The 21,361-nt window shown below is 44.6% G+C and overlaps 1 protein-coding gene across 4 annotated transcripts; it reads right to left on the bottom strand.

The window, feature by feature from the left end:
• Positions 1 to 547: 547 nt before the first annotated feature.
• slc31a1 (solute carrier family 31 member 1) lies at positions 548 to 20,274 on the bottom strand. 4 transcript variants are annotated; one of them, XM_061263003.1, is made up of 6 exons: positions 20,106 to 20,274; positions 16,549 to 16,612; positions 6,823 to 6,954; positions 5,529 to 5,601; positions 3,416 to 3,584; positions 548 to 2,837 (listed from the first exon to the last, which is right to left on the bottom strand). In XM_061263003.1, the coding sequence occupies exons 3-6, from the start codon at positions 6,940 to 6,942 to the stop codon at positions 2,636 to 2,638; spliced, it is 564 nt and encodes a 187-aa protein (XP_061118987.1). In that variant the 5' UTR covers positions 6,943 to 6,954; positions 16,549 to 16,612; positions 20,106 to 20,274; the 3' UTR covers positions 548 to 2,635. The 4 variants fall into 4 exon arrangements, with proteins under 4 accessions (XP_061118987.1, XP_061118984.1, XP_061118988.1 ...); XM_061263000.1 differs by lacking the exon at positions 16,549 to 16,612; XM_061263004.1 differs by lacking the exons at positions 16,549 to 16,612; positions 20,106 to 20,274 and adding an exon at positions 13,299 to 13,356.
• Positions 20,275 to 21,361: the final 1,087 nt, after the last annotated feature.

The raw sequence follows: 21,361 nt of genomic DNA, 5'->3' as shown, positions 1-21,361 counted from the left end.
GCGCACAGCTCAGTGGGTGGGTTGCTGTGGATATGAAACTGTACTGTAGCAGAGGAAACTGCAGTGCTGTCCTCCATTACGGTGCACAGCTTAGTGGGTGGGCTGCTGTGGATATGAAACTGTACTGTAGCAGAGTTAACTGGTCTATGAAAGGTCTATGAACTTTACATTATTGGCATTTGGCAGATGCTCTTATCCAGAACGACGTACAGTTGATTAGACTAAGCAGGAGACAATCCTCCCCTGGAGCAATGCAGGGTTAAGGGCCTTGCTCAAGGGCCCAACGGCTGTGCGGATCTTATAGTGGCTACACCGAGATTAGAACCACCAACCTTGCATGTCCCAGTCATTTACCTTAACCACTACGCTACAGGCCACCCCATGACTGAATGATTGGCTCCACCAAATCAAAAAACCCACTTGGACAGCTCTGAAATGAAAATGCCACTGCTGTGTAACGTGAGCCAGCCCAGACATTTCAGAGACCCAGGAAATATCCTACATAAGCAACAGACAAGTTTGTGCACAGAACAACAACAGCATCCACTTTCAATCTAGGACCATTTATTATTCATTTTCTAACAATAAAAAAAACAATAACAGCATTATAAATGCGTCAAACTATACAAAAAGGGCTGAGAGGTGCATGGCCTGTGATCTCCATATGGACACTGGACTGCAGCAGCGGTCGGTCTTCCTGTAATGTGTGCTTCACCGCCGGACTTTGTCGAGGTAGCAGAGACGGACTTCGCTTTCGGATGAAACCTGCGACTTCTGTTCCCTAGCAGGAGAGATCTGCGGCGCTGAAGTAAAAACGGCTAAACATTTTACAGCCTAGATTAGATAGATCTGCCAGCTCTTTTAACAATGGCTATTAAAAACCAGTAGTGACCTTGTAATCACTGCAGGAATTTGACTTCCATTCCAGCGTCGCGCACACACACGAACATACACACACTCAGGCACCAGATACGAAAATGAACAGACATTTTGAAGTAAAAAGAAGAAAAAAAAAAGGCTAAAAACTTGTGTGACTCCATCATCACGCGCTGCCGGTGCTCAGAGACGGGCACCAGTGGGCCTCCAGGCTTCCCAGAATTCCCTACTCAACATTGGGACATCGGCACTTCGTTGAGATCACGTGAATACCAACTTGCGATAAGAGATCTATGGACGTCTGCGACCTTCTACCTCCACGCAGAGCTAGAAGCACTTGCCTTCATATCGTAACAGCAAGAAGCTGTAATAGTGGGTCGAAGAGTTCCTCGTTTTAGTTGAGGTTGTTGGGGAACAACAGGTGACAGCCACCATGGCCGATTAACACTGGTATTTAGAGTACACTTTAAATGGAAATATTTAAGCAGTTTCATCTCATAAAATAAAGATTGTTCAAAGATTGTCCAGTCATGGTCAAGACTAACAGAAGGCGAGTATCATGTACAGTTTACAATATAATAGTGCTACTTTAAAATAGTTAAAATTACTTTATTTTTAATGTGATACTGGCAACATCCTAAATACATAATAGACATTTATAACCTCTGACATAAAAACAAAAACTGATGTTTTTTGTTGTGATTTTAAGCACGTTGGTGAAGACTGGCTTCACCTCCTTCAGTTTCATGCCCTCTTCCCAAAATCCACAGAGTAAAGCAAAGTGGGTGGGGCCAGTTCTTTCACCACGTGGCTAAACCAATCAGACAGCGTCACAATTAAGGCATATCCACAAGAACATGATGGCATCGACAGCAAGATGGTGTAAAAAAAGAAAAACAACAAAAAACAAAAAAAACATTGAGTTTACAATGGCAATGACTGGGTGAGGTGGGCTGTTTGCTTAAGGTAAAGGGCTTAGTAAGGCACCCGGTCTGTCAGCCTCTCTCCCTTTGCGATGCCCCCCCCCTCCAGTGGGCTGCCCATAGAGGTGCCCACATTTAGCGAGGCGCTGATTGGCTGGATTCAGTTTCCTTTCACTGGCTGGATTTTTGGGAAACTGTGACGGCCTGCAGACGCTGGGGGCTGCCATGATGCTGTGCCGAGCAGCGGTATTGTGACCCCGATAAGGCAGCTTCTTAAACTGATAATACTCAGGGTGCACGTAGTGATAATGCCAGCTGGGTCAAGGGGGGAAAAGGGGCGGCTGATTCATGGGTAATTTAGAGATCTCGGCCCTGGGATGTCCAAAGGGACCCAAAAAAGCTTTAAACATCACCATCAGCGAGAACAGGTCTCACGCGTCGTATCAGGTTTTAAAGCTTCCTTGAGGCCTGGAGCATCATAACGGAATGAGGAACAGGGATCAGCCAGGTACAGGGCTGTGCTTCGGCCAAAAGCCGAGTATTCCAGCTGGAACTGGATCGAGAGATGTGGGTGTGTGTGTGTGTGTGTGTGTGTGTATGTGCGTGGGAGTGAGTATGAGCGTGTGAGTGTGTGTGTGCGAGTGTGTGTGTGTCTGTGTGAGAGAGTGTGTGCGTGCGTGCGCGCGTGTGTGTGCGTGCGCGCGTGTGTGTGTGTGTGTGTGTGTGCATGCGTGTGTGTGTGTGTGTGTGTGTGTGAGTATAAGCGTGCGCGTGCGAGCATGCGTGTGTGTGTGTGTGTGTGTGTGCGTGCGGTGCAGTGAGAGGGACAGGGGGTGTCAGTGACAGTGCTCGGTGATGTCCACCACCACCGCCTTTTTCCAACTGAACAGGAAGTAGCCGAAGCCGGCGCCGGCTGCCACGGCGATGCACAGGTAGCCGTTGTAGGTCATGAACACCAGCATGAGGAAGTAGCTGATCACCACCTGGATCACGTGCAGCACCGTCTGCACCAGGTGGGCCATGCTCAGCATCCGCTGGCTGCAGGAGAGAGAGAGAATTACACACACACACACACACACACACACACACACACACACACACACTCACAAACACATATACACACACACACACACACACGCTCATACACACACACACACACACACACACACGTTCATACTCACTCCCACACACACACACACACGCGTTCATACTCACTCCCACACACACATGCACACACACACACACACACACACACACACACACACACGTTCATACTCACTCCCACACACACACGCGCACACGCACACACACACACACACACACACACGCTCATACTCACTCCCCCACACACACACGCACACTCGCGCACACACACGCGTTCATACTCACACGCATGTGCACACAAACACCAGACCTGTGCATGTAATTGTTTTATATTTCACAGTATTTCACAGGTTCCAATACACCAGAAAAAGCCCAGTAAAGCGTAGAAACGTAATTGAATCCAAAACAATTACGTACACCCCAGGTCTCGCACACACACACACACACACGTCTTTCTAAAACCAGTGCTTGGCACAGCAGCGCCCTCTGTAGCCTGGGAGGACTCGGCTCACCCGACGGTCTTGTGGGTCTCCATGAGCACCGTGCCATCAGAGCCGGGGATGGGCATGGAATTGTAGCGCACGTTGACCTGGTTCCTCCGGAGCAGGTACTCCCGACCGATCTTCAGCCCCTCGTACAGAGCAGCCAACAGGAACACCCCAATGCAGGCACCAACCATCTCTGAGACAGCAGACATAACGTATAACACTCTCCCATACAGATTACAGCATGGAGTACACACAAACACATGGAGGACACATATAAAAGCACTCTTTATATGCAAACAAACATACCAAATATCATTTATTTCAAAGCATTTAGGAAAAACTCCATTCATTTCTCCCATAGACTGTCAGATATTTTGATCCAGAAGTCTCAAAAATAAATAAACCATAGATACTCACAAACAGAATGACAATACGACTTCTCAGGCCTAGATTACACTATCTGGATCTGTTCAGCCAACAATATCATCAGTGTCTGTACTAAGAGATTAAGCGGGAAATGTTCAGAATGAATAGCTGCTATATACAACGACATTACGCTGCTCCTACAGAACCCAACACGCGGTTTCAGTCTGATGTGATTTATTTTCTTTAATCAGTGTACCCATGTCCATTTACTGCTCACTGTTGCTGCAAGTCACCAGTTATGCGATGACTCCTGAACGAATGTAAAGTATTTGGGCTCAGATATGGCACTAACAGAAAGATAAACTCAACTCATCATCAGAAGCAGCATTTAGCCATGGAGAAATGTGCTGAAATTAGGCACGTTTACAGTTTTACACATGCAGTCATATCCATTTATGTGGAGAAGACGGAATGTGCAACGTGCGATTTCCATGACTTCTGAACGAATGGAAAGTATTCAGGCTCAGACACGGCCCGAACTGAACAGTTTCACACATGCAGTCATATACAGTCAAGTCCATAAGTATTTGGACAGTGACACAATTATTATTAGTATTATTATTATTTATTTTTTTGCCTCTGTACACCACCACAATGCATTTGGAATGAAACAATCAAGATGTGATTGAAGTGTAGACTTTCAGTTTTAATTCCAGAGGTTTAACAAAAATATTGCATTAACCATTGAGGAATTACAGACATTTTTATACCTAGTCCCTCCTTTTTCAGAGGCTCAAAATTAATTGGACAATTGACTAACATGCAGTTTCATGGCCAGGTGTGACCTGTTCCCTCATTATTTAATGACAAATTAAGCAGATAAAAGATCTGGAGTTCATTCCCAGCGTTGAATTGGCATTTGGTACCTGTTCATGAGAACTCTCCTTTGACGCAAGTGAGGGAGGCCATCACTAGGCTGAAAAAACTAAACAAACCTATCAGCCAGATAGCAGAGACTTTAGGAAAAATTAGGAAAATTCTTAAGAAGAAGGAATGCACTGGTGAGGTCAACAACACCAAAAGGCCTGGAAGAACTAAAGTGGATGATCACAGAAAAACCCTTTCACAACATCTACCCAAGTCAAGAGCACTCTCGAGGAGGTCGGCATATCATTGTCAAAGTCTACAATCAAGAGACGCGTTCATGAATACAGAGGGTTTACCACAAGGTGCAAAACTGACAACAGTGCGGATGGGTAATGACCCAAAACATACTGCGAAAGCAACCTAAGTGCTCCTCAAGGCAAAGAAATTCAGTGGCTGAGTCAGTCATCTGACCTCCTGACTTCAACACAATTGAGCATTCTTTTCACTTACTGAAGAACCCTGAAAGACCCACAAAAAAGCAACAACAGAAGGCGGCTCCAGTAAAGGCCGAGCAAAGGAATTTGGTGATGTCCACGGGTTCCAGACGTCCTTGACTGCAAAGGATGTTCATCACTCCTGTTATTTAGAATTATGTTCGTTTGTCCAATTAGCCTTTGAAAATGGAAGGGACTATGTAAAAAATGTCTAATTCCTCAATGGTTAAGGCGATTTTTTTGTTAAACCTCTTGAAATAAAACTGAAAGTCTACACTTCAAACACAACCTGATTGTTATGTTTCAAATCCATTGTGGTGGTGTACAGAGGTAGAATTACAAAAATTGTGTCACTGTCAAAATACTTATGGACCAAACACATACACATACACACATACACTTTGACTGACCTCCTGGTGTGTTGATGACCAGACTAGCGAACAGCAGCTCCACGTTCTTCACGCCAAAGTAGAAGGTCATTTGCTGAACAAAAGCAGAGGTTTAAATCAGAGGTTGGGCACAGGACCTGCAGCCGTGCACAGGTTCTGTGCTCATTTGTGCCTCGTATGCAGACGTGAGGTATGAGAATGCAGCCGTGCAGGGCAGCCTTTAATCAGCTCTAGCTCAGGGAGGGAGGGTTTGGGTCGCAGGATTGATCCTCATCTCATTGAGCCGTGCATATACTCTCTGCCTGCCCCCGGCCTACACCCAGCACCCTGCACCCTGCATGCACCCAGCACCCTGCACCCTGCGTACACCCTGCACCCAGCACCCTGCGTACACCCTGCACCCAGCACCCTACACTCAGCGTACACCCAGCACCCTGCTTGCACCCAGCACCCTGCATGCACCCAGCACCCTGCATGCACCCAGCACCCTGCGTACACCCTGCACCGTATACCATGCCTACACCCTGCAACCAGCACCCCACACCCTGCCTACTGCACACCCTACACCATACACCCTGCCTACTGTACACCCTACACCATACACCCTGCCTACTGTACACCCTGCACCCTGCCTACTGTACACCCTGCACCCTACACCATACACCCTGCCTACTATACATCCTACACCCTACACCCTGCCTACTGTACACCCTACACCATACACCCTGCCTACTATACTCCCTGCACCCTGCCTACTGTACACCCTGCACCAGCACCCCACACCCTGCCTACTGTACACCCTACACCATACACCCTGCCTACTGTACACCCTACACCATACACCCTGCCTACTATACTCCCTGCACCCTGCCTACTGTACACCCTGCACCCTACACCATACACCCTGCCTACTATACATCCTACACCCTACACCCTGCCTACTATACATCCTACACCCTACACCCTGCCTACTATACACCCTACACCCTACACCATACACCCTGCCTACTATACACCCTGCACCCTACACCCTACACCCTGCCTACTATACACCCTACACCATACACCCTGCCTACTATACACCCTGCACCCTGCCTACTATACACCCTACACCCTGCACCCTGCCTACTGTACACCCTGCACCCTACACCCTGCCTACTATACACCCTACACCCTGCCTACTGTACACCCTACACCCTGCCTACTGTACACCCTGCACCCTGCCTACTGTACACCCTACACCCTGCCTACTGTACACCCTGCACCCTGCCTACTGTACACCCTGCACCCTGCACCCTGCCAGTAAATCCCTCACCATCATCATGTTATGGTCGCCGCTGCCTCCGTGGTCCCCGTGGTCTCCGTGGGACATGGTTGTGGCGGGATCCATAGTCCCCTGGGGCCCATGGTGAAGGTGGTGGTCGTGTCCGTCCATCTCTCTGTGGAACTGAGAAGAAAGGAGCATCAGCAACCACTAACAACCGTGAACTACCGCTAACAACCGTTAACCAGCGCAGGCGACTGTTAACCACCGTGCAGAACTGTTGACAGCTGTGCACGACCATGCGCATTAGCTGCTGTACAACGTCAGCCCTTCCTTTCTTTTCCGTAATAGGACCACCTCAGCGTTAGTACAAGAGTACAGGAGTAACGGTGGAAACTGATCCAAAGAGAGAAAGTCCGAAATCTAAACAGCAGCCGTGTGAGAATGTGAGGCGTGAGGTGGATGTTGGCTGTTTTTAACCCTGGCTTCCGCATGACGCTGGCTGTTAGACCCAAGTCCCTCAGAGGGACAGCAGTGATGGCTGAATGACCTTTCCTGATTAGATTAATTGCCCTTTAATCCGTTTCCTTTTATTAAAAAGCACAAGGCTGTAAATCTTTGGGCTAAACCCTGGAGGTGAGACTTACGCTGTCATTGACCGCTGAATGGTCTGTAATGAGATAAAACAAAGAAGAAATGTACTCCCACATTTTTAGCTTTTCAAAGACACTTGCAACACTGTGAATAGACAGCCAGCATACCACCGACTGCCACACACACACACACACATACACACATACATACATACATGCATGCAGACACACACAGACATAGACACACACAGACACACCCACACAGGTATGCACAGACACACACACACAGATAGATACACTGACACACGCACACAGACACATACAGACATGCAAACACAAACACGCACACACGCACACGCACACACACTGACACAGACTGACACACACAGACACACACAGTGACAGACACACTGACACACACACTGACACACGCGCACGTGTGCAGAAGGACATTCCCTGCGTAACGTGGTATCAGTGGGCAGCTTGCTGCCTGGCCCACAGAGTGCCTAATCTAATAGGCTGCCTGCCCGGGGGGCAGAAGCTGGGACCCGAACAGAATAATCTCATCTGCGGCCGCATAAAGCAATCAGCCCCTTACGCATCGAGAACAACAGGCTCTAAACAGGACAGTGAGTCTCAGGCCTGGGGGCATGAACTTTAAAACCAGTGGCACTACACACAGAATAATCCAGCACTACTGCTGATGACCAAAACCCAGCTCTGGGAGGGAGAGGCTCCTGTTCCAGTCACACCCTGTGTAGCACGTGCAGGAGAGAGCGCGTTTGTAGCATGTTTTTAGCGTGTGTAGAACAGTGCTGGGGCAGCGCTTCATTGAGGAGAGAACAGGAGCCTAGAGAGACACAGAGACAGTGCCAGGCCCTGTTTCAGTGTTCAACGGTTGGTTACCCCCACGTCCCAGGGGCCCAGATTACACTAAAGCTGTTCTCCCTACCGCGTGAACTGGGCGGCTTTTGTGACCAACATTATTGTTGACTTCACACGCCAATTTTTAAAAATATTTTTTGTCAGTGAAATGGTAGAGTTTTGACCGGAGACTCTAATGCACACAAACGCATGATAATCAAACTTGCTCAAACCTTAAAGTTCCTGAAATAGGCTATGCAGTTTAGGGGGTCACACTCATAATACCGTTGCCTCTGCCAAGTAAGGAACCAGTTGCTCTCTGCTCTGATCAAACAGCCCAATAAACAACAACCCAAGTAAAGTTCACGTGTGGGTCATGCTGACACCAGCCCACAAAAAGACTGGGGCTGCAGCAGGGATCCGAGCTGATCTCACCAGTACGTACCTTGGCATTCCTGGCACATCCATAAGGTCAAAGTGTGGATTCTGATCAGCTGGGAATATAGGCCATAAAAAGCGAGCCGCACTGCACACTGATCAATGAGCACAGATTGGTATTCCTAAGCAATAATGCTACACATAGGCTTTGACTATACACGGCCTAGAGGATCAATTCTGTCCCCGTTTATACCTCCAAAAACGAATGTTCAGTTCAGTTTAGTTTAAGCCACGCCACTGTTGTGACTCATAAATAATCGACTAAAATTAATTCAGCAACAGTTGATACCAAGTCATTTTATTGCTGGGAATGGCATCTTCGGAATTGTCATGATCTTCCCTGGTTTTATTTCCTTGCATAAAACTTCAAGATACTGTTGTCGTTTTTTTGTATTAACAGCACAGCGTATTTAAGCTATTTAGCTCCAGGTTTAACAGGAAATTAAAACTAGGTCATAATAATCATATATTTAGACAACCTTCCATTAAAATTTGATCACATTTGTCAATTGTGAGATTCGTTCAAACTCGATTTTTGGAGAAAGGCGACAACCCTCAGGCCAGTCCACGGTGAGCATATCGGTCAGATGCTGCACTCTGTCAGAGCAGTGTCAGACAGCGCTTTGACAGACTGGACTTTTTCAGCGAAATGACTAAGGACGGCTCAGGATAATTGCGGATGACTTCACCTGGCCAGACGAACAGCTCAAAGGCTCGTACGGTTACAGGTGCACTTTGGACAAGAGGAAAGAAAAAAAAAAAAAAAAGAAAAAAAAAAGCTCACAATGTCTCTCAGACACCTACGATTGCTGGAAATGTACAGCAATTATCTTGTACATTGTCGAGTAAAAATTTTAATGAAAATCTTTTGCTGTGGTACCATGCCAACGACACGATCCAGGGGATCGTGAGGACACGGGAGCAGAGTTTCAGCAGCTCCCGAGTTTGGCTGGCTGTGCCTCAGAGCACAAACCATTCCCATTTTACCCAAAAACCCACCGCAAACAGCACCCTGCTCCAGCAAAATCGAGCTGGGCATCTCAGACTCGGTAAGTCAGTTCAGTTCAGGGAAAGTCGGATCAGGAACTGCAGACTAAACCACTTATCTAATCATACCCCGGTTTCTATAAAATTACAAAATTACAAACAAAGCGCATCTAAAAATAAACTAACTTTTACAGACTTTACAGATTTAGGGAAACAACAAAAAACATGATATACAAATATGCTTCAATTAAATAGTTCAGGCTGTACTGCCAACAACGAAATACAATGAATAACAATCAGCAATAAATAAAATGAGAAAACGACAGTACCAGTTATGACTTGAAAAACAAGTTGCATTTCCTACTATTCAGTATCATTGTGTACCATTTTCTTTTTTTTCTCTGGTATTAACAATACCACTAATACCACTCAGTTAATAAGACAATTGAGCAAGAACATGAGCACTGATATATGATATCTCCAATCATTGTGTCCTGCAGCTAAAACTTACCCAAAGTCTCTGCTGCCAGCTCTCAGCTACAAATCAGTGTACTGCTGTGAATTTCACTGTGAGAACCCAGTGTACGTGTTTGTATGTATGCGCGTGTGTGTGGGTGTGTGGGTGTGGGTGGGGGTGTGAGTTGGACTGGCTTTCACAGTCTGCTATAGGATTGAATGTTCGGTACAGGGCGTGATTAAACTGAATACTTCAGCAAGTTTCTTATCGGTGTGTATCAGTGTGCCAAATTGCCCTTCCTCATGTGCATGTGTGTGTGTGTGTGTGTGTGTGTGTGTGTGAGTGGTGACAAAGAGAGAGAAAGAGAGAAAGATTATGATCACAGGGCAGTCATGAGAGTGGAGCTTAACACACACACACATACACACATTTTCATTTCAGCCCTCCTCACACACACACATGCCTTTTCTAAACACATATACACCCTTATTCCCTCTCACACCATTTATACATTCGCCCTTAATTCAGTAATGTAGGGTAAAAACACACATCTGTAGACATAAGGAAATCCCTACATTCAGACCACGTTTCTTGTTAAAAGGAGTTTCTGCGTATTCCCTATGATCAGTGAAATGCTGTACACTGATGCCAGTCTTACAAACCCAACTCTACATTGTCCACAAGCTAATTACAGAGCCACTCACAAGTAGAAACTCCATTCCCCAGCATGCCTCTGAAACGGGGGCTCCGAGTGGTCGCTTCACCCGAACGCTACGCTGGGCTAGCGAACGCGGCTATGGTTGGTCGCCGGCATGACGTCACGCTCGACAGCAGGCGGTAGGAAGCCTTTGAGCTTCATCGCTCCATTGTTTGAAGGCGAACAGGAGGAACCAGAGAAACTGGATGCAGATAAACGCACGAAGAAGCTGCCATTAAACCGGCTTAATGCAGCCTTCATAAAGCCAGGTATGCCTTCAGCCCGTGGTTAATAATTACGTCAAATTACTCTTTATGACCCGCTCTCATAAGGACATCTTCGGGCGATAAAGGAACGCGTGCGAGAGAGAGGGAACCGAACGTGAGGCACGTTTACGGGTGCGTCTACAGGCTAATCCTCAGGTGCCTCATCAGACATCAATGTGATCTTTCAGGCCTTTCATCTCCAGATTATCAGCGAGCATCGGTGCCACGTGTTTATCAGTGCACCGTGGCCCAGATCAAATGTCGGAATGGGGAAGAAATGTGATCCAAGCGGTGTGTACAATAAATAATTTCCTCGAAGAATTCCAAACTTCCAGAACAGGCTTTTTCCATACAAGAGGCTGACAGAGAGAGAGAGAGAGAGAGAGAGAGAGAGAGAGAGAGAGAGAGAGAGAGAGAGAGAGAGAGAGAGAGAGAGAGAGAGAGAGAGAGAGAGAGAGAGAGAGAGAGAGAGAGAGAGAGAGAGAGAGAGAGAGAGAGAGAGAGAGAGAGAGAGAGAGAGAGAGAGAGAGAGAGAGAGAGAGAGAGAAAGACACAGAAAGACACAGAGAGGCTGAGAGACACTGAGAGAGACAGAGAGAGAGACACAGAGAGACACAGAGAGACACAGAGAGACACAGAGGCTGAGAGACACTGAGAGAGACAGAGAGACACAGAGAGGCTGAGAGGCTGAGAGGCTGAGACACAAAGACACAGAGAGACTGTTGAAAATATTAAAACATTTATTAAAACATGACAATTAAAGTCACTTCAAAGCTATGCAAGAACTACTCAAAGACCAAATAAGAGCAAAGAGTGCTGCACAATCCACAATCACCTGACCTCAATCCCAAACATTTATGGGGGCCCTTGAAGACAGACAAAAGCCAAGCATTCAGTAACAACACAAAATGCTCTTTGGAACATTGTCAAATAATGCTGGGATAACATGAATCATCAAATTTCGCACACATCTGAGACCATGCCAGCTCGAGTGCACGTCCCCATAAAAGCAAAAGGTGGACATACCAAATACTAAGAAAGTTTTCACTCAAATTGTTATGCTGATAATATAATTAGTAATTGAAAAGTTTATTGCGTAGTTTATATGTAAAAGTGTATTTCATTAGAAAAGAATGAAAAATCGAAGCATTTTCACTCAGACTTTTGGACCCCACTGTATACTATGCCCCAAGTCCTGAAAGAATAGTTTTAGAAAGAAAGCTGTAGCATGCCTGTGCGTTTTAGGTGTTGGCAATGTGTGTTTATTCAGCTTTCTCCGCACTAGCTGGCTAGTGCAGCATTGGTCAACATCGGGTAGGTTCAGAGGACAGCAGCGCAAAGTACAAACCCGTTTACACAGCGCGGCGGCTTCACGCCGACGCTGAAGAAGGACGCGCGGAAAAGAGCCTTTACAAGGCGGACGTCGCTTTCACCGGCATTTCGATCAGGCTGGGAGTGGACTCGATAAAGACACACCTTCGGGTTTGATAAGCCAATTGTCTGGGTAACTTTTGCAGGGGTGCAGTTCTCAGTATCGCAACTGATAGCAACGGAACATTAACCATCAACAAGTCTATTAACCCTTTAAGGTGCGGGATCAAATGTGTGATTGCTGATTGCACTATTCTGAACATTCTAATGCTGATGTAACAATCACTACCGGCAACAGAACGCAGTGGAGTTCTAGAACACCTACTTTTAAAACATTCCAAAAAACCTTCTCTTCAAAGGGTTAAGGAGCAAATAGGTTTGTGGAACTAGTCCAAGCTGTGCATAGATAGGTTCATTCCTGTCTGAGATTGCATGGCCATAATATAATAAAACACTGTTATCAGATTAAATTAAAATGTCTACGTCTCAGTTTCTTAGTTCAATGTAGCTGCATCAGATCTTCATTGATTTTCATAGATCTCTTACACACACACACTCACCATTTTGTTATGCTACATACATACACTCACTCACACACAGGCTCTCCACATTTCACACACACACACACACACACACACACACACACACACACACACACACACACAGACACACACACAGACACACACACAGACAGACATACACACAGACACACAGGCTCGCTCACACACGTGTACACAAGCTCACGCACTCACGCACTCACGCACTCACGCTCACACGCTCACACGCTCACACGCTCACACGCTCACACGCTCACACACTCACACACTCACACACTCACACACTCACACACTTACAGTAGGCTGAGGATAGCAGGCAGAAGGAACTGTGGCTCAGGTGTGATGCTCTCGGACCTGCAGCACAAACACGCGGCTCTATCGCTGCATTATAAGCCAAGCAGGACCCGGAAACGGCCGCAGAATAAATAAAGCATTCCAGTGTCCTCCAATCCCAGTATTTCTACTAATGAAACCAGTCAGAGCCAAGCATCCTGTCGCTGCCAGCTCTGCCTCATTAAAAGAGGCACAACTTTAAACAATGTGCCATATTATGATGACAGATACCCACCAAGACCGGTGTCTGGTTCCCTACAATAACATGTGGAATCACTGCAGAATACACAATGGGGAGAAATCACTGCAGAATACACTGTGGTGTGCAATCACTGCAGAATAAACTGGTGATAAAAAAATATGCTTTGCTGTTGATCCCTCAAGGCCATCAACAGAAAGCACAAATGAAACAATGCATACATTTATACCGTTTGGCTCTTGGCATTTTCACCGAGTTCAGCTTCAGCTAGTGAAGGCGTAAGGAGGGGGCTCGAGCGAGCGGCACTGTGAACTCCGTTCCGCAGCATCAGAAGGCGGCGGTTGACAACCGTGAACATTCCCACCGTGAACATTCCAACCGTCAGCTGCAGTATCTTAAAACTTTAAAGTGGCACCCAACAGAGGCGCCCAAATCTGCGTAGGTACCGGTCGTATGGGAACCGGGGCCATGGTGGCAGGGGGTTCCCAAACCCAACCCGACAGGTACACTCAATCACCCCCCGAGGCGACAGTCTGACACAGAGAGACAGAGCCACGGGGCTGCGGAAAGCAAGGTTCATACGCCACGTTGAGGGGACCGACCCTGGGCCCGGGCCAACTATAACAGCTGGGATTAAAGCAAAGGTGCAGCCCCCTCTCCTCTGTACATCACACACAAAACTAGGACAATGGTGTCCTTGTTGCACGAATGCCGTTTGCATTGCGTTTCTCATAAATGCGTCTAAAGTACTGTTCTTTTGCCAAGGTCCGGATGGGTGATGATGTACAATGCTAATCTTGTGACCCACAGTATTGTTTGTGACGTATTGTTGCCAACCATAACATTAGAGATTAGCAAAATTTCTGACATTCGTCGCATGGCTTTTCAAGCCTGACGGACTCGCAACAGGTAATATGGGAAGAGCCGAAAAGAAAATTTAAATAAGGAGATAAACATTTAATAATGATCCCTTAATTCAAGGTGGTTATTTTAGGTATTTTGACCTTGCGTCAGATCAATTAAAGGTCATAAAAACAAAACCAGTCATGACTGGAGAATTCTAAAAATGCTTTCTCTGGACACAAGAGACACTACCCTTAAGACTCATTCACAAGCAATTCACTTTCCAATAGATAAAGCACAGTAAAAACAGGAAATGCCACAATTAAATTTAGAGCTCCTGTTCCTTATTTTATTTATTTCTTATCTGAAATTGAGATGAGTTACTTTGCTTACTTACTTCCTCGGGGGGGGGGGGTGTAAATCAATAATTTTATTACATATAATGGCCTAAATGTTTTGACTTTCCAGAGCACTTTGTACCAGCCAAGTATGATGTTTAAACTTCCTTCAACCAATCAATGCTCAGGGGAATTTACGTTCTTGCTCCATAATTTTCTCGATCGCTCTTCTCAGGAGAGCAGGCAGAGGAAAACAGTGTAGTTAACTCTTAAACTCTTTAAAGGTGATACCACACATATGCGGTCGCAACGTTATTAACTGAACATTCTAATGCTCATGTAAGAATTGCTACTGCTAACTGCAAAACAGACTTTCAAAAAAACCTGCTCTTTAAACTGGAGCAGTACGCCGAAGCACAAACAGGGCGCGTTGCAGAAGTGTTCCTCGGGGGAAACGAGAACAGCAGTAATCTGGTGAAAAATGTACAGAATGTTTCCACACTGCTGGGGTAAAGTGGGGGCAGCTTCGTTTTCAAAAAGGGATAATATTACTATAAATTCTAATTGTGGTAAATCATGAGGAAACGCAATGGCGGAAATGCGAGTGAAATGCGATGGGGGTAAAGGTATCGTTTGATCAGTGTCAGCAGCACATTACCCAGCTAAAACGGCTGTCGCCTGGCAAGCTTGACAGCAGTGGGGACTGAGGTTTGGGAGCAACAATTATAATAATTTTCTTCTTGTTACTCGGGCTCGAAAGTGCCACTGATGTAAATCACATTTCCGACTTTGTCACGCACACATTTTTGCCTCCCTTCTGCAGGTTTAGCATAATATAAAATAAAATAAATGTTTGCAGTTTTTTTTGGTTATTGGTGAAAATGAGTGGAAAGCAATCGATCAGACAATCAAAACCAAATTAGATTTGTTTTTTTATCAATCTAATAGGGTGAACTGAGCCCTTGCATTGAACTTGCAATAGCACAGTAAAACAAAAAGTGAGTTCTCACTCTGTAAACTGACCTGTATATACATTAGACCATAAAATTGGCAAACATGTAAAAAGTTTTTGAGATCATTATATAATTAAGAATTAGAATTGATAAATGCAAATAATTCAATCCAAAGAAGTCCCTTGTTGTTGAGTACGTTTTTGATTACAATGAGGCAGATATTGTTTTCCATTTACGGTTGTCAAATTTTAGGTCTCGAAAACAGAGGTTAAGGTACATGACTGGGACCTGCAAGGTCAGTGGTTCGATCCCCGCTGTAGCCACAATAAGATCCACACAGCCGTTGGACCCTTGAGCAAGGCCCTTAACCCTGCATTGCTCCAGGGGAGGATTGTCTCCTGCTTAGTCTAATCAACTGTACGTCACTCTGTAAAAGAGCGTCTGCCAAATGCCATTAATGTAATGCAATGTAAATGCGTGAAAGTCGCTTGTTTTTTTTATTTTTATGATGACATTTTAAATTCCCCCTGATCTGAGGGACAGGACTGAAGAGGAGCCGTTTTCCTCTGGAATTACGCAGAATTACCTTTTCACTCAGAGGCAGGAGGGAGAAACTGAGACCAGACAGAGCCATTACAGACAGGTAATTTATCAAATCACTTTGTTTATACTCGTGAGGTGGAATACGATCCGATATTTGTAAAGTTAGAAGAATAATAAAGAATCGAATCCTCAAACACAATGTGGCCAGTCGTACACCACGTAGAGGCCTGTTAATCACAACAGGCCTATCACAACCTAGAATAACAGGGCCAATCACTGCACATATTAACACAGCCAGTCTCAACACATATTAACGTGGTTAATTGTAACGCAATTACCTGTAAAAGGGAAAATGCATGCAACGACACTTCCCAGCAATGAATTCAAACCTTGATGATGCCCCTGGACAAAAGCCACAAAAAAAATAATTACACTTGATTATGCAACTATAATCTGCATGTACCCCGCTTCAGCATTATGTTGTATTGTATACATTTACTTATTTTTTACCTAGATCACATTCCACCTTATTATATACAGTGGTGTGAAAAAATGTTTGCCCTCTTCCTGATATTATTTTTATTTTTTTTGCATGTTTGTCAAACTTAAATGTTCCAGATCAAACAAATTTAAATATTATTCAAAGACAACACAAGTAAACACAAAATGCAGTTTTTTTTTTAAATGAAGGTTTTTATTATTAAGGGAGAAAAAAAAAAATCCAAACCTACATGGCCCTGTGTGAAAAAGTGATTGCCCCCTAAACCTAATAACTGGTTTGGCCACCCTTAGCAGCAACAACTGCAATCAATCGTTTGCAAAAACTTGCAATGAGTCTCTTACAACGCTGTGGAGGAATTTTGGCCCACTCATCTTTGCAGAATTGTTGTAATTCAGCCACATTGGAGGGTTTTCGTGCATGAACCGCCTTTTTAAGGTCATGCCACAGCATCTCAATAGGATTCAGGTCAGGACTTTGACTAGGTACTCCAAAGTCTTCATTTTGTTTTTCTTCAGCCATTCAGAGGTGGACTTGCTGGTATGTTTTGGATCATTGTCCTGCTGCAGAACCCAAGTTCGTTTCAGCTTGAGGTCACGAACAGATGGCCGGACATTCTCCTTCAGGATTTTTTGGTAGACAGCAGAATTCATGGTTCCATTTATCACAGCAAGTCTTCCAGGTCCTGAAGCAGCAAAACAGCCCCAGACCATCACACTACCACCACCATATTTTACTGTTGGTATGATGTTCTTTTTCTGAAATGCGGTGTTACTTTTACGCCAGATGTAATGGGACACACACCTTCCAGAAAGTTCAACTTTTCTCTCGTCAGACCACAGAGTATTTTCCCAAAAGTCTTGGGGAACATCAAGATGTTTTCTGGCAAAATTGAGACAAGCCTTAATGTTCTTTTTGCTCAGCAGTGGTTTTCGTCTTGGAACTCTGCCATGCAGGCCATTTTTGCCCAGTCTCTTTCTTATGGTGGAGTCATGAACACTGACCTTAACTGAGGCAAGTGAGGCCTGCAGTTCTTTGGATGTTGTTGTGGGGTCTTTTGTGACATCTTGGATGAGTCGTTGCTGCGCTCTTGGGGGTAATTTTGGTCGGCCGGCCACTCCTGGGAAGGTTCACCACTGTTCCATGTTTTCGCTATTTGTGGATAATGGCTCTCACTGTGGTTTGCTGGAGTCCCAAAGCTTTAGAAATGGCTTTATAACCTTTCCCAGACTGATAGATCTCAATTACTTTCTTTCTCATTTGTTCCTGAATTTCTTTAGATCTCAGCATGATGTCTAGCTTTCGAGGATCATTTGGTCTACTTCACTTTGTCAGGCAGGTCCTATTTCAGTGATTTCTTGATTGAGAACAGGTGTGGCAGTAATCAGGCCTGGGTGTGGCTAGAGAAATTGAACTCAGGTTTGATAAACCACAGTTAAGTTATGTTTTAACAGGGGGGGGCAATCACTTTTTCACACAGGGCCATGTAGGTTTGGATTTTTTTTCTCCCTTAATAATAAAAACTTTCATTTAAAAACTGCATTTTGTGTTTACTTGTGTTGTCTTTGAATAATATTTAAATTTGTTTGATGATCTGAAACATTTAAGTGTGACAAACATGCGGAAAAAAATAAAATAAAAAATTAGAAATCAGGAAGGGGGCAAACACTTTTTCACACCACTGTATCTATGTTCCTATTTTTTTTGGTATCATTCTTTATGTTGTTTGCATGCACCCACAAACCACAGCAAATTCCTTGTACGTAAAAGTACATGGCGAATAAAGAGATTCTGATTCTGATTCTGATGTTAGAGCCAAAAAATGTAAGCAGCCCTGCCCCGATTCTAAATAACCAACCCAATAGCCCAATAACCAACACCCTTTCTCGACAATCACTTCTATTATCGATCTGTATTAGTGTGCCAATCCACCCCTAATTTTTGTGTGTGTGTGTGTGTGTGTTCCATTAATGGTTGGTGAGTTTTAAGTCATTTTAGAAAAACCCAGCCGGGCAAAGTTTAACATTAACTTTGGCATGGACCAACAGGACAGTTTGCCCAAGTGCTAAAAGTCCAGAGGCTGAGGTTTGCTTAGCACTGTTAAAGGTACACGATGCAGCATTTTACACCTTGCTGTGATCCTCTGCTTACAATCTCCTCCTCCGTCCTCAACCCCACCCACAAAGCTCGTTTTATATGTTCTATCTTTTTTCATACCTTCCTTGTTTTTACATTACTGTTTTTCGATAGTTGCTGCCATCAAGGAGAATCAAGGTTAACTCTGGTTTTTGAAAGAACCCTGTTTGTAGCTAGCTAAAATGCTCCAGATACACCTACAAAGTCAGCGAGCTAACCTAAGATCTAACCCTGTCATGACTAACTTTGTGATTCACTCAAACTGATACACTGACTGCTAACCTAAAAACGCACTCAAACTGAGCAGTGACGGCTAACTTAGAGATTCACTCAAACTGACACACTGACGGCTAGAGATCAATCAAACTAACACACGAGAGATTCACTCAAACTGACACACTGACGGCTAACCAATAATTTCAGTCAAACTGATACACTGACGCCAAGATATAATTTCACTCAAAAACTGACACAATGACGGCTAACCTACAGATTAACTCAACCCGATGGCTAAGAGATTAACTCAAATTGACACAATGACAGCTAACCTGAAAATTAACTCAACCCGATTGCTAAGAGATTAACTCAAACTGACACAATGACGGCTAACCTAAAAATCCAGTCAAACTGACACACCGACGGCTAACCTAAAAATCCAGTCAAACTGACACACTGACGGCTAACCTAAAAATTCACTCGAACTGACACACGGTGATTTTAGAGATTCACGCAAACTGAGAACAAACAGTTCTCCGTGATTCACACAAACTGAGTATAGTGACGTCTAAAGCGGAGCCACACAATAAGTACCACTGCAAAACACTAGCGAGGCCCTCTCTATTTTTATTGAGCTGACGTTAGCTAACTTAATGACCTGTAACGTTGGGTTCTTGAACTTGTTTAACCGAATAGCTTGTACAAAGCCAACAGCAAAAACCATAATCTTCAAAAGCTTAAAAGGGACAAAAAAGTATTTTTATACAGATAAGCAGCAAACTAGTTAGTTTGATGCCAAATACAGTCTTGCTCCAAACAACTTAGCGAAGAGGAAGGCTAACTTGACTACTTAACTAAGGTTAGCTAGTTGACTAACTTAACGTTAGCTAGTTAGCTACTGTTTTGACATTTAACTGCCTAACCTATATTAGCTAGCCTAGCTAACTGCAGTTAGAGGTCGAACTATTATGCGATATTCCTAGCAACATTCACTAACTGTCCTTCACATCTAATCTACGTTAACACAATCATTTGGCTCCTTACCACAATCCTTGGATGATGTTGTTCGGTCTTTACAGATGAAAGGCTAAATCGTTGAAAATGGAGCCAGTTACTTTGGAATCCTCTTGACTGGTCAAGTCTCCTAGTAACCGGTGTGCACAATCCACTCTGGCAGTCACAGCGCTCGAGACAGCGATGTGCACCAATCACAGTCCACACTGGAACTCACAGGGGCTTCAGACGGTGGATTGCACCAATCACAACCCACACTGACGCGTGCAGCGGCCAATTCGATGAAATGCACCAATCGCAATCGCAAGACCACGCGCACAGTAAACCCGGTTCCGCCGCCACATGGCAGCATGTGGAAATGATGCAATCAAACTACAGAGATGGGACGAGATTGGACAGCAGTCAATTCTGTGGTCGCTGTGGAGATGACAGCCGTTGACACCGATATGTATGATGCGCTGATGCAAAATCCCCACCAGTGTCCTACATAATAAAATGTATTATTGGTACCTAAAAGAGACCAGCAGAACTCTAGCTCTTAGAGCTCGAGTTTGGACATACAAAGATACAAGATGTATTAAGCCCTTAAGGCAAACGGACCTTAAAATAAACACATGGAGCCAATGTAATACAAAAAGGACAGGAGTGCATTTTCTCCGTGGTTTTAATAAAAATTCTGGCTGCAGCTTTCTGAATAGTTCTTAGTTTATCAATTGTTTTAGACAGACCAGTAAACAAAGCATTACAATAGTCCATGCGACCGGATATGAAAGTATGTATCAGCTTTTCTGAATTTGTTGTGTTAAAAAGAGTGACTTTGGCTCTATTTCTTAAATGAAAGAAAGATGCCTTGGCCACTGTCCCATTGGAGGTTTAAAACATAGGTCTCAGTCTAAAATTACTCGCAGACTCCCAACCACTTTGCTTTATTAGTACGGTTTGTGATTTGGGGCCACCTCAAAGTATCTCAATCTTATCCTCACTCTAAGACATTAGCACTGATGATAAGCAGGTAGTGAATGCATTAAGAACACTGGCTCCACAGATACTGCCTATGGACATTTAAAAAAATAATATTTTCAACATGGATGTCTGAAAATGACCGGAATTCATTTAGCTAACAGACTGATTATAGGACGTGCAGCAATGAAGTGTCGCTTTCATAATGAAAGTTACAGTCACTCACACGAACACTTTCGCAATAGATTTAGGTTTACCAAAATGCAAATAAGGAACTGAAAGCCTAAAGACTAGCAAGTGCATGTTGGTTCTTATTCCATCTAAGG

The sequence above is a fragment of the Conger conger genome, chromosome 12, assembly GCF_963514075.1.
Source record: "Conger conger chromosome 12, fConCon1.1, whole genome shotgun sequence".
NCBI lineage: Eukaryota > Metazoa > Chordata > Actinopteri > Anguilliformes > Congridae > Conger > Conger conger.
Note: the sequence above shows the minus strand (reverse complement) of the source record. Positions and strands in the feature narration are given on the sequence as shown.